A 22,204-nucleotide genomic window follows, 5' to 3' on the forward strand; every position below is an offset into this window, starting at 1 on the left:
TCTCCCGTCTCATCCATTCTCCCTGCTTGGCCTGGGAAATGGCCTTTATACACCTCATCCTCTCCTCCTGCTTTTGTACCTCGTTGACTACCATCTTCCTCCGTTGAGCTGGGGCTGCCTTGTGCCATGTAGGAGGAGCTGAACTGAGACCAAGACCCCCTCTTCCATGCTGAAAAGTGGGTGGAGGCAGCCTTTGCATCCTCCACCCACTTTTTTGCCGCCCACTTTCTTCCAGTTTTCAGCACAGGTGCTGCCTCCCTTACGCATTTGTCGCGTGACTCTACTAATGTCATTTCCAGTCTGACCTTGGCGCACTTAAACTCCTCGGTTAGAGCGGATGCTGGTAGCTGCAGTATTCCTTTACCATGAAGTCCCACTCTACTGAGGCAGCATGGAACTCCCAACCATTTCCTGATGTATGAACTGATTAAGGCTTCCAGCTTCTCTACTGTTGTCAAAGAAACCTCATACACAGTCAGTGGCCACAGCAACCTCGGCAGTAGACCAAACTGAAAACACCAGAGTTTTAGTTTGTCTGGTAAAGCGCTGCTGTCTATGCTCTTCAACCCTTCCACTGCTTGTTGTCTAATTTCTCCCACACGAAGTGTGTCCTTTAGATCCCCGTTGTACCATCCACCAAGACTCTTCACTGGCTTCTCAGACACTGTTGGTATTGCCTCACCGTTAATGAAGAACGTTTTATCTACTACTTTATCTTTAATTATAGAGATGCTCTTTGATTTCGTGGGCTTGAATTGCATTCATGCCCATTCAATGTTATTGGATAATTTGCCCAATAACCGATTAGTGCAGGCTACTGTTGTAGTCATGGTTGTCATGTCATCCATGTATGCTCAAATTGGTGGTAGTTGCATTCCAGAAGGCAAGCGCTCTCCTCCAACTACCCATTTTGATGCCTAATGATTACTTTCATTGCCATGGTAAAAGCCAGTGGAGAAATGGTGCATCCTGCCATTATTCCAACTTCTAGGCATTGCCATGTAGTGCTGAATTCTGAAGTTGAAAAACTAAATTGCAAATCTGCAAAGTAGGCTTTCACTAAACTTGTTATTGTCATCGGTACACTGAAAAAATTAAATGCTGCCCAAAGAAGTTCATGTGGCACTGAACCATATGCATTAGCCAAATCCAGGAATGTCACATGGAGCTCCTTCCTCTCCTTTTTATCTGATTGAATTTGTTGCCAGATCACATTGATGTGTTCTAAGCATCCTGGGAAACTTGGAATGCCCGCTTTTTGTATTGAAGTGTCAATGAAGCAGTTCTTTAATAGGTAAGTTGACAATCTCTGAGCAATAATGCTGAAGACAATGTTGCCTTCTACGTTTAATAGTGAAATAGGGCGAAACTGACTGATGCTTGTAGAATCTTTTTCTTTAGGTATAAAGACTCCAGCTGCTCGGCGCCATGCTCTTGGTACAACCTGTCTTTCCCATGCCACTTTCATCAATTTCCACAGGATTCGTAGAACTCCTGAAGCACTCTTGTACACTCTGTACGGAACTCCATTAGGCCCTGGTGACGATGAAGCCCTTGCTTTTTTCACAGCTTGCTCTACTTCTTTCCACTTAGGTGCACAGTCCTCCATTTGGTATTCTGGTGGATTGATAGGTGGGATGTCTGAAGGAATTGACATAGGCTCCTGCCTTTTTGAATCTGTATGTGCATCCTCCAAATATCTCTCCAGCTCAAACTTAGATGCTGTTAGTGTGCCATTCTTCTCACTGGTGAATAACTTCTTTACAAATTTGAATGGGTCTTTATAAAAGTTAGTTCTCGCATGCTCCTTCTTTTTGTAGCGTTTCCGTAGGCGCTCTGGTTTCTGCGCAATGTTGCAAGCTTATCTTTTCTAACTAAGCATTCAATCTCCTGCTGCCATCTAGACTTTCCAGGAATAGTTTGTACTTTTTCCTTCCTTTTTTCAACTCCAAACCTCTCGCTTCCATATGCGTAGATGAAGTCCCCAAATTTATCCAGCTTCTTTTCAACTGTTCCACTTAACCTTTCCAATGCAAAGCAGAGATCTATGTTTACTGTGTCCCATACAGTTTTCTCACAAGCTCTTGGCCATTTAACTCCAGGCTTGTGTCCGTTGAGGTTCTTTTCTCTCTTATGCTGGTTTGTCTGACCGGGTTCACAAGGATCATTAGCTTCATCACTAACTGTCTCCATGCAAGTCCTCATCATGTCTATGACAGGGGTGCTGATATCCTGTGAACTGTGGTTTGCTTTCTGTCGCTGGATTTCATTTGACTGACTTGACTGACTTCTTAAGAAGTACTGATCAATGCGAGGCCCTTGTCCCTTCTCCCTCAAGCATTTCATTCTCCCTTGATGAATCTTCAAACCCCTGATCGTTGTCGCCTTGCTCTAGCCGCAGACACAAACCTGGAGTTCCATGTCTTTGCTAACTGCAGATCTTGAACTAGTTTTTTGTGAAGTACTCTCCATACTCATATCTGTTTCCATTCCTAAGTCGTTAACCGTGTTGTCCAATGTCGAGTCATCTTCCGCCCCCGCTCTCGCAAACTCTAGGGGTATTTTTCTCTTTAATTTCTTAGAAGCCTTGGGCGGGTGTCTCCAGCATCCTGTAAACACAGAGCTGGATACTGCCGACAAGGGTAGCTAACCCTTGCCATCCCCAATGGGGTCTCTTTCCTCCTGTCAGCTGTCTCTCCAGGCTGTCACAAGGTCTTTCCCTTGTTGCCAGCTACACTATTCACAGCAGTCACTGGACGTATCCAGATCTTCATGATTTCCATTACACGAGAGTAGATGTTAAAACTTCATGCTGATTTGAACTCGGCTCTCGCCAAGATAAGCACCAACTAAGACGTAGCTTTACAGTAAACTAATGTGATCCATAGGTGTCTCCATCCATTTGCGCTTCCTTCCATATGATGATGTAGATATCCTTCTGTCAGGTGTTGATGGCTGAAGTATAATGCTGGCTCCAGTGATCAGCTTATTTTGCCTCCCTACCGCATGAGCACACACAACGGCTGCGATGCTGACTCCGGGGATCAACCACAGTGCGGTCTCCCCAGCGCATCAGCATGACAACCGTCTGGATTGAGCTAAGTAGGGTACATCTCTGGGGTCTTCAAGTGGGCACCTTCCATCCTCGGTGTTTCATCGACAAGCCCACGACACCTCAAGAGGGCTCGACGGTGATTCTTGCGTCCCAGAATCACCCCCCTCCGTCCCCCACTCAACTCAGCCCAGCTTACTTGCCTGTACATCAGTGTTTCTTTCTTTCTATTGTGCTTGAGATCCCCAGCCAGAATCTTTCCGTCTCAACCACAGCCAGTTGCTGCTCCTCTCTGCTGCTTCAGATAAGTTGCATTATAATGAACTTTTATTGAAGAACAACAATGCCAATGAAACTTGATACATTTTCTTGCATTCTTGTACTTATGCTAGTATTACTTTTCCCATCACCTCTCTTTCACATTGGTGACCTTCACAGGAAGCCTGGATCATGTAACTAATATTGCACACCGACTATTTTATAATACTATTATTTCCATTACTAGGATCAGTTTCCCAAATATCCCAACAATGATCACAATCAATGAAAATACTGGTGCAACACCATAACACTAAATCATAGATCAAATTCCCATTCTTTATTATTTAGTATTTAAATAAAGCTAAAAAAAAAAACAACGCTTCAGCCAGATGGCCTTTTATCAGGCTTTAGTGACTAGACATAGCCCATACCGTTAAATTCATTAACACCTGACCTCAATTACGTAATTAATGACACAATCATTGACAATTAGCAATTCATATATAATATTTGTCATATTAGGTGCAAACAATGCTCTTAAAATACAATACAAATAGTTGAAAACATGCATACTTATATTTACTTTTAATTTATAATCACACATTTCAATGTTACCTTATTTAAAATGTAATTTGATTCAATTTTCAACATTATTCCAGAATATTAATGTCTGTATATACTCCAAAAATATGTATAGACAGTGTAAATGAATACATTTAATAAATCATTGCATAGATAGTATCAATTAATGCATTTAATAAATCATTTTCATTTCCAAGGATAAGTATTTAATAATGTATCTAGCAGGGAGAAAGCAGCGCAAGTCATCTTCTTCATTGAATCTAACGAAAGCTCTTGCATAAGTTGTGACATGTTATTTCAATGGTTTTGTTCAACTTTGTAGTTTCATTGAGAAGATCTTCTCTGTTTTAATGCAAGTACTTTTTCCATACTTTGTATGACCTCACCACAGTTATACAAAAAACAGTCAACCATTATTTTCATTTGTTTTTTCCCATTCTATAGGGTCTTATACAATTATTTTTATTCTTACAAATTGAGAATATGGCAAACCTTACGATGAGTATGTTTGTGAAACCAGTTATCCTCCCTTCCAAGAGACAGATCTAAGAACTCTATTTTTGAATTGCTACTAGTAGCATCAAACTCAGACATGTCAACCCCAAGTGTTCATACCAGTGAGACCCCTGCTGAAAAACCTTGGGTATTGATAAAAAAAAAAAAAAAATAACCTAGATGTGATATTTGCACATGGCTGACAGCTACGCCACTGACCTACACACCAGGAGCAAAGCAAACGACACAAATACAGCACCAGTACATAAAAAAAAAAAAAACTGTAGCTAGTCATGAAAAGAAAATACTGTCTGCTTTTGCTCCTTTTGTTGAGACGAAATAAAATAAATAAGACAAAGAAATAGTCTGGGTACACCACATACTAAAAAAAATGACATTTAACAGAGAATGTTTATATGTGATCTGGTTTAAAATGTAAATTATTCAAAAAGAATACATCTACGCATATGTCTTTGTAAATACTGAGAATTAGTTTAATATACTTTTTTTATTGATTTTCCGTTTTAATAAAATCTTCAGTTAGTGTGTGAATGTGATTATTATTATTATTATTATTATTATTATTATTGGTCAACATTATTAAAACAAATAAGCGTCATTTCACAGAAACACGAAACCAGTGTGTGGTTCTCCCCGTCACTTTGAATAAAATTAAGGTGAAATAAAGAGAGATAGACATACCATCAATTTCCAATTGTTGTGTTATTACCATATGGCGTCTTTCTTTTTATTGTCTTTATAACCACTGACACTGGCATCACAAAGAGCATTATATTTTTTGACTTTAATAATTAAATTCTCATTGATGTCCATTTCTGTTCTATTTCTGTGGTAATTTCTGCATGAACGAGACAGTGACAGTCTGACAGCCTCTCCTTCGACACTGTCCGAGTAATGACGTGTTGTGTACAGAAGGCTGTACGGTCCAGTGGTTAAAGCAAAGGGCTTGTAACCAGGAGGTCCCCGGTTCAAATCCCACCTCAGCCACTGACTCATTGTGTGACCCTGAGCAAGTCACTTAACCTCCTTGTGCTCCGTCTTTCGGGTGAGATGTAATTGTAAGTGACTCTGCAGCTGATGCATAGTTCACACACCCTAGTCTCTGTAAGTCGCCTTGGATAAAGGCGTCTGCTAAATAAACAAATAATAATAATAACAGAAACATAGAAGGCTTGCGCAGACAAAACCGTCAGTTTGAGGCAAGGCAATTCTATCTTTGGAGTAAGGGGGGAGTTTGCGTAGCAGCTACAGGAATATAGAATGGTAATGTACACCTCTTCATGGTGACACCCCCCCCCCCCACCCCCAAAATGAAATAATACGCTTGGACAGTTGTATTGGATTTACTGCTGTATCATCTATAAAGGGTTTCACAGCCTCGCAAACAATAACAAACTTATGAAAAAACATGAGAATCCATTGCACGGCCGTGAGACTCTCAAAATTGGGAAAACCTGCGAGTTTCACTGGTAAACCTTGAAACTTGACATCCATGCAAACTTATATTATTTAGAAATTCCAAAAACTCAAGAAGTGCAGTCCCTTACTATAGAAAGAATATATCGTCAATATGTCTCATCCATAACAATACATTCTGCTGATACATAGTACTCGTACAGATATTATACTCCTCCAACTTGCCCATGAATAAACTGGCATAAGAGGGAGCCATATTGGTTATTGGTTCCCATAGCAGTACCATGTATCTGTATATAATATTCTGATAGAAATCATTCTTATGAAGAACAAACTAGGTAAGTTAAATAAGACAATCTACAGGTACTTCAATTTTGGCATTTCTAGATAGGAATAGTCTTAAGCTTTCTAAACCCTCTGATGGCTGAATGCTAGTATATAAACTATTCACATCTATACATACCATCAAAGTTATAAGTACAGTTTACTTTATTTCATTTTGTCAAAAAGTCAGTGGAGTTTCTTTGATATGACGACAACATTGTTACCAAAGGATGTATATGAATGTCAACAAATTGTGAGAGGGGTTGTAATATTTTTATTACAATCTTACTGATAACTCTAATTGTGTGCATTGTGGCTGGAGAAGTACTGCATGTCAGTAGCATAATTGTTATTTTTCCCATACTTAAAAATACTTATGTGTAAAATGCCAGTCAACGTTCTTATTATCGTTGCTCCCTTTACAGTGTTTCCAAAGCAAATTGTCATTCTGCTAAGAAATAAATAATTCATAAATAATAATAATAAATGTCAAGTGTTCAACCTTCGGCCACCACTTTTGCACACTTGACATGGAATAGTCCCCATTCACACAAGTACATTTTATTAAAATAATTACAATGTGAAATGAACAATATACAATACAGTGTCTTATATTCTTAAAACCATTTACTCTTAATTGCTTTTATTTTTAGTGCAAGGAAGACAGTGCCTAAACAGCTTCATTTTTTTAGTCGCTCATAACTAATCTCAAGTTGTTTCTTACTTGTTTTAGAGAAGTCATTTTTATTTATGTTTTATTCCCAAAAATGTGCTAATGAGGATCTGGAGTAAAAAGTTGTATGTACAAAAGCCTCAAGCTCCACTACATATAATTCTAAAATAAAAGTAGTTTAATAAGACTTTTAAGCCTTTTTCATTGGGTCATTTGCAGATTATTCCAACTGAAAGAGACTAATGAAGTCATGTTTTACACGATTATGATTGTAGACTCCGCAAGGTAATTTGACCCACTGTTAACCCACTTCGAACATTTTACCTGTTTGAGGTCTGACTGGCATAACATAACTTTCGGCATACGTATCAGGAAAAAATCCACCGAAAGTATACTGTATTATACCTTTCTAAACAGCTGAGAATCTGAAGATTATTAAGAGAATACCGTTTTCACTCTATGATGAAATATACCTTACGATTACCTAGTTTGAATGTAAAAAATAAGTTTTAAAATGTATTCAAATTCATTTTTCTTTAGAAATGTCTCCATAAGTGTAATTTAGTAATCTCCTACCTAAAAACTGTAAACGCAGTGTAGCCACAACTCTCAGGAACTAGGATCAGAAATGATTGTATAAATACCGACTTTTTTATTTTTATTTTGGGTCGGTAAGCATTCTTGGTTATGTAAAGCAGTTTAGTATGCTCTCCAGTAATGCTGCACTTAATAATCATGGCATATACATAGGGCTTCTGATTTTCAGTTTTAACCAATACGATTACAAAAAAAAAAAATCCTGATACAAAAAAAAAAAAAATTAATTGGTGTATAGCCAATAAAAAACCGGAAACCACCTGGAAAAACAGTGGAAATGGTTAATCAATTCACGTTGACCACCCCTTTCCCATTAAAAAATAAAACCTACTACAAAAAGAAAAACTACATTTCCCAGCACAGCTGGGCAATGTCCCGCCTTCCTACTTTAAAACCACTACTGAGTGACAGCACATTCCTCCTACATTTCTATTGGAAACTCCGCTTGCGAGATTTAAAACGAGATTACTATCTCTATTGGCCTTCGGGCTTTAGTGAAATGCATTTTGATTGCAGAGTCATCCCTGAAGTTTATCCTGTGAATAGTTCACTACAGTTAATATTTTGTTAATTTGTTTTTGAGTTTCTAAACATTTTGGACGATTTAGGATGATTTCTGGTAAGCTTGTACTTGTGATCACCGGTTAAACTAATGTACTGTACAATATATTTTTTTTCTGCAGGGATCTTGGAACCAAACGTATTCAGGTCATGCTGTTCCGTTCACTGATAATGGCAAGTACATACTATTTATATCATTTTGATTCAGGCTAGTTACAGTGTACAATCAAAGTCTTAAGGTCTGAGAGGTTGAATCCGATAGAACAAAATTACTCCAGTTAAAAAAAGTCTGCTGCCACATTGCTTTCTTGACTGTAATATGATTGGTAGTAGTTGAAGGGCTACATCTTATTAGTATACAGTATGAATTAAAACACAAATTTTAAAGCCAGCTGTGCAGAGGCAGTCAACTTTTTGTTCTGTTGTTTTGCACTTTCTATGCTACATGTCTCCGTGAGGCAGTGAGTGACTTTATATTTGCTGGATAAACACTGCATGTCATTGAAATTATTATACCATTTTTTAAAAAATTTATTTTAGTACTAAAATTTAACTGTGCCATATTTTTAACCTCTGGGCATAACAATGATACAGACCGCACATTTTGAGATAGTGTATTCCCATTTTGTACACAGCCTGTGTCATCTTTGATTTATTGTTGTCATTCAATAAAAATTAACAATTTTGTGCCCACATTAGTATTTTAAATGCCTTATTACTGAAAGCATTAACAATATGTGCTTCACTATAAATTAATTTTACAACAACCATTGCTAAATGTTTCACTTATCTATTTGGTTTTATATATACACCATTCTATCAGTGAAGTAATTCCCTCTGTTCACAAAAACACCCCAGTATAGTATAGAGACACCATTCCTCTGATGTTATACTACTATACTGCAACTTGAAATGACACATTATTATCTGTACTTGCATCAAATATCTGAAACGGACCTCTTTTAAAAGTTATCAAGGAGATAGCTTTAATCAGTAATCTTCTTTTCCATTACTGTAAATGTTGAAAAGTCTAATTTTAACTTTTCTTGGCTACTGATGAGGTCATTGCACTACAGGCACATTTGAAAGCAATCTAATGAACAGCAGACGCTTAGTGTCAAAGCTTAATAAATCTAAGCAGTTAAAATGCCATTCTCCTTACTCTAAAGTACAAAATGGAAGTAAGTAATTGTTATTGCCAAGATCTAAAGTTTCTGTTGATTTTTATCCTCCTCTATTGAGATTAAACCCATAGTTGTAAGCTGCCTTCCCATCCTCAATCAAGGTATCTTAAATTCTTAAAACAGCTTCTAATGCAGGTATGTGCAACCTGACACCCGTGGGCTGCATGTCCCCCCCATCTACGCTCAACCAGCGGCAACTTAGTAGTAAAAAAAAAAAAAAACTAGAACATTTATTATCATATTATCAAAATCCAAGAATTCAACTTGTTATAAGCAAGCTGTGTCGTAAAGCTGTTTAAGAAGCTCAGAGGTAGTCCTTAGGTTAGGTCAGCTTTCTTAACCAAGTTCTGTTGGTACTGATGACAAATACAAACAAGTAACACAAGTAAAGAGGCATTGATTTAAAGAAATAAATACATTTTTTTATTTTTAAAACTGATAGACTGATGGCTTCTTTAACAACAGTCTAGAAAAGCGAGTTACAATTGTTACCCTTTTCTATGAAAAATAAGATTGTATTTGAAAGTAATGATTAGAATTGTGTCAACACTTTACATTAGCAATCTGTTGTGAGTGGTTCATACAATCTGTATGCATATTTAGAAATAATAACACTAAATTACAATATTTAAATATATTTTGGCTACAACAGGTTACTTCAGGTTACAAGGCAAAAACCATAGCTGCGGCCCTTCCTGCCCCATTCCTTGAACCTTTGCTTTCCATTTCCCTGATGGAGGACAATGAACTTCGACAGTTAGTGCTGGAGATTCTTCACAATCTAATTGATCGTCATGACAACAGGGCAAAACTGAGGGGCATAAGGTAATGTTCCATGACTTTGTCTAAAGAAACGGATTGCTTGCAGTTAGTTTTTAAAAATGTAATTTAAATTAATGTGTACTTACTAAAACAAATGCTATTGATTTATCAGTCACTCTTGTATTTGTGGAATCTTCGTGTTTTCACTGTCACAGTGGAATCTCCGGATCTGCTCTTATCAATGACTCCATTGACAAGAATGAGGGTTAATACTAATGTTAAAAATATCTGTTATATCAAAGAGCATGGACATGTAATGCATAACCATCTCTCCTGCAAGTTGTAGCATGGCATGCCTGTTTGACTCTTAGCGATACTGTGGCAAGCTGGTGCCCCTTTATCTAAAACTTCCTCAGGGAATTTCAACCGTGTGAGGCTATACTGTGCAAAGGAAGTGAATGGGAAGAGAAACATAAGTATGGTACTTACATCAGACTTGCAGCATTGGGTTTTACATGATTCAGAATGATTATAAATAGTCATACTAAGGACACATTTTTAATGCTATGATCATTACACATTTAATGTTTTGTCCGTTATCTAAAATATGTCTTTAGAACGGATGCCTTTCCAATAGATGCTGCACCCTGTGGAAATACACACACTGTCAAGCTGTACAATGGTTTTCTTTCTGCAGAAGCCAGTTGTTATTGTATTATTTTTATTTGATTGATTTGACAAGTTGTGCTTTTATAATTTTCAGAAATCGGTTGATAGTGACAGCTGTGCATTTGATTAAAATGTCGTGTCCCCCCCATTTGATTTAGGATCATCCCAGATGTTTCAGCCCTTAAAATAAAGAGAGAGAAGATTTCCAAACAAGATGTTAACTTCATGAAAAAGGTAAGCCAAATTATAAATATATACTTCCCTCAATCAAGTCTAGAGAAAACTGCTGAATGAGGTATTCAGTGTGGTATCAGTGATGGTGGTCATCATGGCAGAACTAGGGGTTTTAATCTTGACATTTTCTATTGATCGAGTCGATTATCTGATCTACAAACGATTAATCAATTAATTTAACAGAATGCTATTTACTGCATATGTTTAATAATGCCAGCTAATGTTTAATATACACCACTGATGAGCCAATGTTGCAAGTTGCATTTTGTATAGTAAAACATTGGGTATACCTTCGAGTTGCCCTTTTGCTAAGGTCTTTAGAAGTACCAAAGATATTCTATATTACCAAGATACTCAACTGCGCTGATTCTCTATGGAGACTTCCGTCATGCTGCATGCAAAGAGTTATGGGATATAAAGAGAGCTTGGGGGAATTTCATCTTAATTGGTTTGGAAAGACTACAAGGACAATTGGTAGTGTTGGGATTATTTGTTTATTTAGCAGATGCCTTTATCCAAGGTGACTTACAGACTAGGGTGTGTGAACTATGCGTCAGCTGCAGAGTCACTTACAACGTCTTACCTGAAAGATGGAGCACAAGGTTAAGTGACTTGCTCAAGGTCACATAGTGAATCAGTGAGTGAGCCAGGATTTTAACCAGGGACATTGGCATTGACATTGGAGCCCTGGTATGTGGACCTGTGTCATTAGAAGTAGAAAGTTTCTGATTTGGGAAGCTTCTTAACAGGTTAATTTCTGTTTCTGTGGGTTTTATTTTTTTTTTCAGATGTTGATCAACCAAAGATACATTTAATTAGAACCTGTAAGACAGTTTACAGCCTTGGTACACCAGTACAGCAGAAAAAAAAGTCAGTGCCCTGGATGAGAGGAAAATAATCTTTCAATCAGCTTTTAAAACACTCAATGCAGAAGTTGATTGCTACTGAATTTGAACCTGAGGGAAGAACAGATTTTCTTGTTTTGAAATCAACACGTTAATGAATTGATTTATTGAATACCACCTAAAAAGCAATTCCGAATAACGAGTAACCTCTGTAAAATGTCATTGCATGACCCTTTTAAACCAGTAGAACAAATGCAGATCCATGTTATCAGAAATTTTTGTCTTGCCTCTCCCCAGATTTTAGATACTGTAAATGTTACGTATTTCTAGGTTCTCTGCTTGTAAAAGTTGCTAGTAAAAATATATATTGTAGACAATTTAAGTACTTTCTGTTGTTGAATCTTAAAAATGCAAAAGCAAGGTGTTTACACCAGAGAATACTAACCTACACTATTTACAGGCAACAGACGTACTTTCCCTGATAGATTAAAATGAACATTGCACTACACATATAAAGTAATTAAGTCAGTGTATGTGGCTGAAACTGTACAGCTCATGTTTAAAATACGGACATTAAGCATCATTGTGAAAAAGCTGCTAGTTTTAGTGCTCCTACATATTGCAGATTTGAGATTGCAGACACCACACTACAAGTGACTATATTTCTTTTTTGTCTATTTCTTGTAGGCAAAATCCACATCTTACAGACCTTTGTCCTTTCATCTAATTAACCATTCAGGCCTGTACACAGATAATTAATGCAGTGTAATTGTATTCATTAGCAGTGGAAGCACTGAATGGTCTTTGCATCTTTTAAAGAACATTTACATTTTGCCAACCTGAGATAATTAATTTCCAGCAATTTCACACTTAAACTGTTAATAAATATGTCTCCAAATATAACAACACATACATGAGCAGAGATGGTTCTCCAGAACAGTGGCTTGTTTTATTCAAACAGTTTAAATTTTTCACTGCCACAAATGAGTTGCAATTTGATGCCATTTTCCCTTTTTTGTAGCATGGGCAGCAGCTGTACAGACACATCTACTTGAGTTGCAAAGAAGAAGATAATGTTCACAAGAACTTTGAATTACTCTACACTGCCCTGGCTATCCTTACTATAGAACTGGCCAATGAAGAAGTGGTTATAGACCTGATTCGTCTGGCAATTGCTTTGCAGGTAATGTTGGAAAACAGGGACGGGTCAGAGGTCAGTGTTGTTCAACCACTAATAGCTAGCTAGACTGGAAGTTGCCAGTATCAATAGCAAACTGGAAGTAGCCAGTATCAATAGCAAACTGGGAGTGGCCGATAGCAAACTGGAAGTAGCTAGTATCAATATCAAACTGCAATTCATCATACAGAGGTTGGCCAACAATAATGCCTGGCATCTATAGCCATGGGAAAGTGAGCTATCCCGCAGATCACTGATACCTTTGTCAACTTGTTTTTAAATGTCTGTTTTACACTTGTTCTAGAGAAGTAAATGTTGCATTTTTTATATTTTTAAACCTATGTAGAAGAAAAACATTATATTTAACAATAGATTTGTCTTGAAGAGTAACTTATTCTGGGTATGAAATATCAGAGTTAAGGCCAATTTAATGTATGCTGTTATGTACAATAATTAGCTTAACAAACATGTTCATTTCCTATTGAACATTGCACACCAAGTCTGTAATTGTCATACGAGAGTGATGCGTTAAAATCTGATTTTACTTGCATTAAAAATGACAGTGACTAATGACAGTCTTCTTTATCGCTGAGCAACTCAAAGATACAACTTCAGTCATGTTTGTTCTAAAAGTATGAGCACGATAACACCTCTGTTCTGCAATGAACTTGACGCACAACAGAACAAATGAGATTGGACCTGGTGTGCAGTGACCTTTTCTGTATCTTAACTTCTCTGTTCTTCTTGTTTAGATTTACTTTGTATCACTTTCTCTTTCAGTAATCACAATCTGGTAACTTTTTAATTAAGACGTTTCTCTAAATAAAGCTGGTACACCAGAAAGTGTAATCATTAGCCTCCCCACCTGCCACACCCTGCCCCTTGTATATGAAAGCAATACAGCAGTAAGAAATGTTATTTCTTACCACAGGTATTGTTTTTGGTGGACAGTTTAATGGGTACACTCTAGTATGCCAGCTGTCCTTGGGGTTGAGACACAGGTGTGCATTTTATTTCCTGGTAATAGAATCAAGGAGCAGGTGTTGGCAAGTAATACCAAGTGACAAGTAAACAAGGAAAGCAGAGGCCATTTATTTCTTGTAATTGTAGGGGGGTAGTAATTATTATTATTATTTATATGCCCCCTAGGGACTTCAGATGCTATTTTTTTTAAATACATGGCTTCCTGTGAAGATACAGAATGTTGTTTTTATCCCATTGACTGATCCAGAGCCATCATTATCCTAGCAGTGGGAATTACATCAGCAAGCAACTTGTTTTACTTTCAGCCTTGTCTCAGCACAAATGACTACCATCTTTCTTTCATTTGTCATTTCATTTCCTCCATCCCTTTCTTTTCCTCTCTTATCTCCCTGTTGCCTACTAATCAACTTACAACACATAAGGACCCTAAATAAATCAGAATAAAATAAGAAAATATTATGATCATTACAATTCAGTATCCATTGAGATAAATTACTTTGTCAAGGTTTTATTGGTTGGCTTTGAATAAAGTATGTAGACAAAGTGTCATCAACTCATGAGGATGGTTTACCAAATAATAATCCTTGTAAAGCCCCTTAAGTCAAATCAAATCGTTGGGTCAGGACAATTGGGAAATTCAACTTTATATGAACTGTATTTTATGTTTTTCTTTTTTTACTAGTCTTTGTTTAAAGCATCAGTTTCCATGTATAAAAGCTGTTGTATGTACAGTAGCAAATCCCTGTTCTTTTTTTACTCTTCAATTCATTTCAGGATATGGCCATTAGCAATGAGGAAAACCTGACTATGTTTAATCGGTGTGGTACTATGGCCCTGGTGGCTGCTTATTTGAATTTCCTAAGTCAGATGATTGCCAATCCTCCTTTCTGCCAACATGTAAACAAGGTAGGTATAAGACTTAATACCACTAATGCCAACTTCAAGATTCAAATTTGTATTATTTTGGGGACAGGGAGTGGGTTGAAGTTTTAGATGTGAAACTTTTAATATTAAAAAAAAAAAAAAAACAGTCGGAGAGCTTGCTAAAAAATGTGCAGTGATCTTACAAATTTTTGGGCATTGTTCAAATTCTGTATTTGAATTATTATTATTATTTATTTATTTAGCAGATGCCTTTATCTAAGGCGACTTACAGAGACTAGGGTGTGTGAACTATGCATCAGCTGCAAAAAAAACCAAAAAAACTTTATGAACATAATTTAGATCTTTTATTTAACATCATGTAATCAAAGAAACTACAAAATTATATTGCAAAAGTCTACCGGAAGCCATAATAATAGTACAGTATTTCATGTTAGATTTTGAAATGTCAAATCTTTCCATTTTTGTCAGTTTTTTGATAAATATATGAATAACTACAAAACGGTATGTAATTCAATAGGTTAACATAACATTGTTCAGCAGGTTTCATTCATTTTTTGTTGTTGTTGATTTTTATTTTTTTAACAAATGTCAGAAATTAGTACCTAAAAGTGTGCATATTATTATTTATTATTATTTGTTTATTTAGCAGACGCCTTTATCTAAGGCGACTTACAGAGACTAGGGTGTGTGAACTATGCATCAGCTGCAGAGTCACTTACAATTACATCTCACCCGAAAGACGGAGCACAAGGAGGTTAAGTGACTTGCTCAGGGTCACACAATGAGTCAGTGGCTGAGGTGGGATTTGAACCGGGGACCTCCTGGTTACAAGCCCTTTTCTTTAACCACTGTACCACACAGCCTCCTACATAAAATATAGGAATATACTTGTTTTAAGTCTGTCCAAAATGATCAACATTAGTTGCAATTTACATTTGTGACAGTACCCTCATATTTAATTCATTTTGTAATTACTACCGCTTCCGAAATTTTTTGTTTGTTAAAATATATGCCAAGTGACGGTAGCCAGTGGTTTTGTGATACCAATGCAGAACAGCAGGTTCTGCATCAGAGTTTTTCAGTGATGATCCAAGTCATAGTGATCCAATGTTACAGAACTGTGAATGACAGACAATCTATAGGCCTACTGGTTTGTGATTATTATTATTATTATTATTATTATTATTATTATTATTATTATTATTATTATTATTATTATTATCGTCATTAAAGCCTGTCTGGCATAAGTCCACTACAAACAATGTATGCAGACCTTTGTTTAATTATAGGCAGGGGAAATTTTGCAGGAACTTATTTTAATGCCAGTACTGGGTACCAGGACTTAATTGATCTGCTTTTCATCCAACACGCATGCATTCCACAACGCACAGTCCACTAGTGTAACGTTTCTCAAATGCAGCCACCAGTGGGATTTTGTGCGGCCAAAGCAGCCCCCCAGTATCTCCTCTCTTAATCAACCTTTAATCAACACCGAAGTACAGCTTTCGTTCAGTGCAGTCCATGCTGCTTTCATTTGAGTCCTCATACTGCTTCTGTTTCTGTTAGCTGCTATTGGCCAGCATTAACATCACTATAATCACTGCATGTTGATTAGCTGTAAGAAAACCAAGCCAGTATTTCTTTAATATCTATTGAGACGCTGAGAGTAGACGCTCCAGGCACGACAAACAATTCCAAATCACAGTAACATGTTTTATTGTTAACGTACAGGTACAATTATAAAGAGAAATTTACTGCTACTAGAGTATATGAACTAGCCCTAATACAGAGTAACAGATAATAGGTCAATACTTTCCCATAATAGGTTAATACTTTCCCATAGCTATTAGCTCTGTACAGTTGGTAATGTCAGCTCTGCTCTCTTCTTCCTTTTCCAAACTGTGCTGAGTTTAACAGTGTAACAATACTTGTAACCCATGTAATCTGAACCGACACCCCAGCCCATGCATGCACAGGTGGGCATTCCTGCTCAGTGCTACCCGCGGTAACTGCGAACTGGTGGACCAATTATTATTTTTATTTATTTTCCCCCAATTTGGAATGTTCAATTTTTTTTTTTTCTCCTCACCGCAGCGAGTCCCCACACAGCACAGATATTCTGAGGGTGTGTGAGCCAAAATTGTGATCCCAGATAACAGAGATCAGCCATGCTTTTTTTATCCACTCTGAATGTGCTCGGTGTCTGGCCAGTAGGGTTCGCTGTTGCGCAATGAAGAGAACCAATCCCTGTCGGTTTCCCATCCCCCCCCCAAGAGCATCAGAGCCAATGTGACGTCCCCTTCGAAGTCCCCAGCAAAGTCTGGCCTCTTTGCACAGCCCGGACACTAACTGGTGCCGTCTAAGCTGTATGACTCATCCTGCGCTCCCAGTGGCAGCGCTTTAACTGGATGAGACACTCGGGGGACCCCTAGCTTTGAAATATCTTACCTTATTCATGTTTTTGGGTCTTTAGGAGATAAATACCCATTCAGTAATGGTTATATTTCTATTTCAGGGAACCAGGGATATGATAATAACCTAACATTATGTTGAATTAATGAGCATAAACATCTGGTTCAATCCATTTCTGATCGCATACATTACATGTATAGAACAATTTCCGTTCTCAGCAAGAAAGCGTTAGTCAATAAAATGATTATTAAAAGTATATTAAAATTCTAAAATGGTTAAAAGTACTAGTGTTACAAAGCTGAGCTTTCATTCTGGTCTGATTTTATTTTGGCATGCGTAACATATCTCTGCCTATTTCTCTGTGTGTCAGTGCTCATTAGTTGATCAACAAGAGAAGACATCGGCATGGAGTAATTATAATTTTCTTTGTGCGGCGGAGAAACCCTCTGAATATTCAGATGAACACTGCTGCACATAGTTGATAAATATTAAAAATAATTATCACAGCGCGTTTTGCCTTGCACCGATTTACCACCTTGCCAGAATTCTCTAAAATGGCAAGTGAATCAGGGGATGCAGGTGTGCTTCACGCTTTCCAAATACTGGTCCAACTTGCAAGGTACATGTTAAGCATAGTGATCCGTGTTTTGTTTTGTTGTGATCCTATTTTCTGTTATGAGGACTGGAGTAAACGAAAACCAAAACAGTTAGATGTTTTTTTCTTTGTACAATGTCTCCTTTTCTACATTTTTTTGAAGTTTATTTAAGTTACATTTTCATTTTCTCTTGCGTGTACATCTAAAAAAAAAAAAAAAAAAAAAAAAAAGGCATAAGTAAATCACAGTAATGTGCCAATGTGTTTATTGTGCAGAAACCACAATGCCAGGGATTTTTTTTTTAAAAAAAGTGGTCTACTTTTTGTCTACGTTTCTGCCTGAAATACACTTGTCTTTTTCTAGAATAGATCATGGTATTTAGTCTGCACATTAACACAAGAAATGCACACAGAATATATTATTGTAGGATAAGTAAAAAAGTAGAGAAGCTGGAAGCTTTAATCAGTTCATACATCAGGAAATGGTTGGGACTTCCACACTGCCTCAGCAGAGTGGGACTTTATGGTAAAGGAATACTGCAGCTACCAGTCTCCGCTCTAACCGAGGAGTTTAAGTGCGCCAAGGTCAGACTGGAAATGACATTAGTAGAGTCATGCGACAAATGCGTGAGGGAGGCAGCACCTGTGTTGAAAACTGGAAGAAAGTGGGCGGCAAAGAAAGCTGTGCAGGATGCAAAGGCTGCCCTTCGAATTGGTGATATCATGGGGCAAGTTCAGCATGGAAGAGGAGGTCTTGGTCTCAGTTCAGCTCCTCCTACATAGAACAAGGCAGCCCCAGCTCAACGGCAGAAGCTGGGAGTCAACAAGGTGCAAAAGCAGGAGGAGAGGATGAGGTGCATGAAGGCCATTTCCCAGGCCAAGCAGGGCGAATGGATGAGATGGGAGAGTGTGGAACAACGCAAGATTGGCTGGCAAGACCTATGGTCAATGGAACAGAGCAGGATCAGTTTCCTCATCAGGTCAACATATGATGTTCTCCCATCACCACAGAACCTAAACCTCTGGGTAGGAGAGGATCCCTCGTGTCCTTTGTGTTCATCACCTGCAACATTAAGGCACATTTTGACAGGATGTAAGGTGGCTCTTAGCCAAGGACGGTTTACTTGGCACCATGACCAGGTGCTGCGATGTTTGGCCTTAGCATTGGAAGACAAGCGTAACATGACCAATAAGTTGCCACCTGTTCCTTCAAAACATTACACACAAAAGACAACATTCCTCCGCCCAGGAGAGCAACCACCAAGAAAAGGTGTTAAAACCAATCCTCGCCCAGGACAACTGGAAGCTGCTAGAGACTGGAAAATGCTGGCAGATGTTGGTCAATGGCTTATTTTTCCACCTGAGATTGCCACCACTAACCTTCGACCAGATATTGTCTTGTGGTCTGGATCAGCACGCCTTGTTCACCTGGTAGAGTTAACAGTGCCATGGGAGGATGCTGTAGATGTGGCGTATGAGAGGAAGAAACTGCGGTATGCTCAACTAGCCACTGAAGCGGAACAGCGAGGATGGAGAGTCCGGGTTTACCCAGTGGAGGAGGGTTTTCGAGGATTTGTGGCACACTCTACAACCCGGTTTCTCAGAGACGTCGGATTCAGTGGCCAAGAGTTACGTCACACAGTGAAGAACTTATCTGAAGCAGCAGAGAGGAGCAGAAACTGGCTGTGGTTGAGACAGAAAGATTCTGGCTGGGGATCTCAAGCACAATAGAAAGAAAGAAACGCTGATGTACGGGTAAGTAAGCTGGGCTGAGTTGAGTGGGGGACGGAGAGGGGTGATGCTGGGACGCCAGAATCACCGTCGAGCCCTCTTGAGGTGTCGTGGGCTAGTCGACGAAACACCAAGGATGGAATGTGCCCACTTGAAGACCCCAGAGATGTACCCTACTTAAATCAATCCAGACGGTTGTCATGCTGATGCGCTGGGGAGACCGCACTGTGGTTGATCCCCGGAGCCAGCATCGCAGCCGTTGTGTGTGCTGATGCGCTAGGGAGGCAATAAGCTGATCCCTGGAGCCAGCATTACACTTCAGCCATTAACACCAGACAGAAGGAGATCTACATCATCATATGGAAGGAAGCGCAAATGGATGGAGACACAGATGAATCACATTAGTTTACCGTAAAGCTACGTCTTAGTTGGTGCTTATCTTGGCGAGAGCCGATTTCAAATCAGCATGAAGTTTTAACATCTACTCTCCTGTAATGGAAATCATCATTATTAGTATTATTATTATTATTATTATTATTATTATTATTATTATTATTATTATTATTATTATTATTATTCTCTCAAACTGTTATGCCGATTGAAACTTTGCATACATAGCCTTGGCAAGGTTGTCTATCAGGTTAGTTCAAGGTAAGCCACTACATGAAAAAACATGGCCACCGTGAGCCAATCAAATTTCAGCTATGGTCAGTTTGCACATATTTGCATATATTGCAGTTTTTATCTAAGGTAGAATGTTGTACACTCATGAATCTCCACAGAGTAGTGGAAGCCTATGGGAATTAATGTATGCTCTATTAAAAAATGACCTTGATCTTGACCTTTGACCTCTCATTAAGGTCAAATGTAAAATTAGCTTTTAACTCCTTAGAGAGTGCAGATAGGGTCATGGTTACTACTGAACGCATATAGTAACCCATATATGCTCTATTCAAAAATTGCCTTGATTGTGACCTTTGACTGCTTAAGGTCAAATCTAAAACTAGCATAACTTACAGAGTGCAGATAGTCATGGTTACTATGGAAAACACACACACACACACACATATATATATATATATAGATAGATAAATAATCTCGTGGCCTTTGACCTCTGCTTAAGGTCAAATTTAAAAGTAGCTTATAAGTCCTTACAGAGTGTAGATAGGGTCATGTTTACAATGGAACACAGATAGTAACCCATATATTTATCCATAAAGGTCCTTGACCGTGACCTTTTACTTCTCCTTAAGGTCAAATGCAAAACTGGCTTATAATTCTTAGATAGTGCAGATAGGGTCATGGTTACTATGGAACACATATATGAAACCATATGCGCTCTGTCCAAAAATGACCTTGCCTCTGACCTTTGACTTCTCCTTAAGTTCAAATGCAAAATTGGTTTGTAACTGCTTAGAGAGTGCAGATAGGGCCATGGTGACTATAAAACACATTTCAGCATATATTGTACTATTAATCTATTATAGAATATAGTACAGTCTTCAAAAGTTAAAAGTCTAGTAGAGGCCAGTGGGTGCTATGCCACAGGGGAAATACGGTCACATGGTCTGGCTCATTATTATTATTATTATTATTATTATTATTATTATTATTATTATTATTATTATTATTATTATTATTATTATTATTATTATTATAATAATAATAATAATAATAATAATAATAATACTTACAAACCAAAAATACAATATCTAGTGTTTATTATACTCGCGTCGTGCTACACTGGAAATACCTTTAAAAAGGAAAGAGAGAGAAATAATACTTTTACATAATAACATTACAGTTATTTGGTTATAATCCCTACTCCCAATGGAACCTTCACTTTTTAATCAATTAAAAAATAATAATAATAAATCAGACTATTAATTATTATTGATTGACTGTATAAAACTAGCGAGGACAAATTACGATTTAACCAATTATTTTTGATTGTTTTAAACCTACCTCTCGCCCCTCTACTCTCTCTTTAGTCTTTTGCATTACTCTAAAATGCAAATACTATCTGGACGGCTGTTCTGTGCTTGTAATATTTATCTGGAGTACAAGTAAAGATAATGGCAAAACAAATCCCCCTCTTTCAAAACTAAACAGATAAACAAATAATAAACACACACTTAAAATAAACAAGATAAATGTGTCTTAAAAAAACAATATGCAGTGAATGCCTATAGATTTGAAATTGACTTTTTCAAAGAATACTAAACATTTTATTTCACGTTCACGTCAGAAGTGAACAAATTCCAGCTGCTATAACACAAGCACAACTCACTGAAACCACTTAGCGTACTGCCCCTAACATACAGAATACTGAGCCATATATATTTACTCACCAACGGTTTCTTTTCAGTCGCAAATGGCGACCTGGCGACCGGATTTCTGCCACGCTGCTGTAAGGAGTAGTAATCTAACTGGAATGCCAAAAATCACTGCAACTATGGAAGAGTCACACATACTAACATTATTTTTTTTAATTCATCCTAAGGTACAAGTCAATATTGTTGAGTTTACTCAAGAAAGTGATCCGAATATGCACACTGATTTTAATGTTTTTGTATCATTTAACAGGTGATTGAAACAAGAAACCTGGAAGCACCTTATCTGTTGCCAGAGAACGCTCTTAGGGAGAAATACACGTATGTTGTACATTTTTCAGTCTGGACACAAATGTTTTTACATAAGCTGCTGTCTTTATCTCCTGTGAAAAGTTGTCTTAATATAGTTTT

General features: G+C 37.6%; 1 protein-coding gene across 3 annotated transcripts in view; it reads left to right on the forward strand.

Moving 5' to 3' along the window:
* efr3a (EFR3 homolog A (S. cerevisiae)) overlaps nucleotides 1-22,204 on the forward strand; it is a 268,889-nt gene that overhangs the window by 212,502 nt on the left and 34,183 nt on the right. For all 3 annotated transcript variants that reach the window (XM_033998812.3, XM_033998811.3, XM_033998813.3), the window contains exons 13-18: nucleotides 8,105-8,156; nucleotides 9,819-9,991; nucleotides 10,756-10,831; nucleotides 12,698-12,859; nucleotides 14,612-14,743; nucleotides 22,047-22,114. In XM_033998812.3, the coding sequence (XP_033854703.1) occupies nucleotides 8,105-8,156; nucleotides 9,819-9,991; nucleotides 10,756-10,831; nucleotides 12,698-12,859; nucleotides 14,612-14,743; nucleotides 22,047-22,114 (663 nt within the window). The remainder of the gene's footprint in view (nucleotides 1-8,104; nucleotides 8,157-9,818; nucleotides 9,992-10,755; nucleotides 10,832-12,697; nucleotides 12,860-14,611; nucleotides 14,744-22,046; nucleotides 22,115-22,204) is intronic.

This window comes from Acipenser ruthenus, chromosome 4, assembly GCF_902713425.1.
Source record: "Acipenser ruthenus chromosome 4, fAciRut3.2 maternal haplotype, whole genome shotgun sequence".
Classification (NCBI taxonomy): Eukaryota; Metazoa; Chordata; class Actinopteri; order Acipenseriformes; family Acipenseridae; genus Acipenser; species Acipenser ruthenus.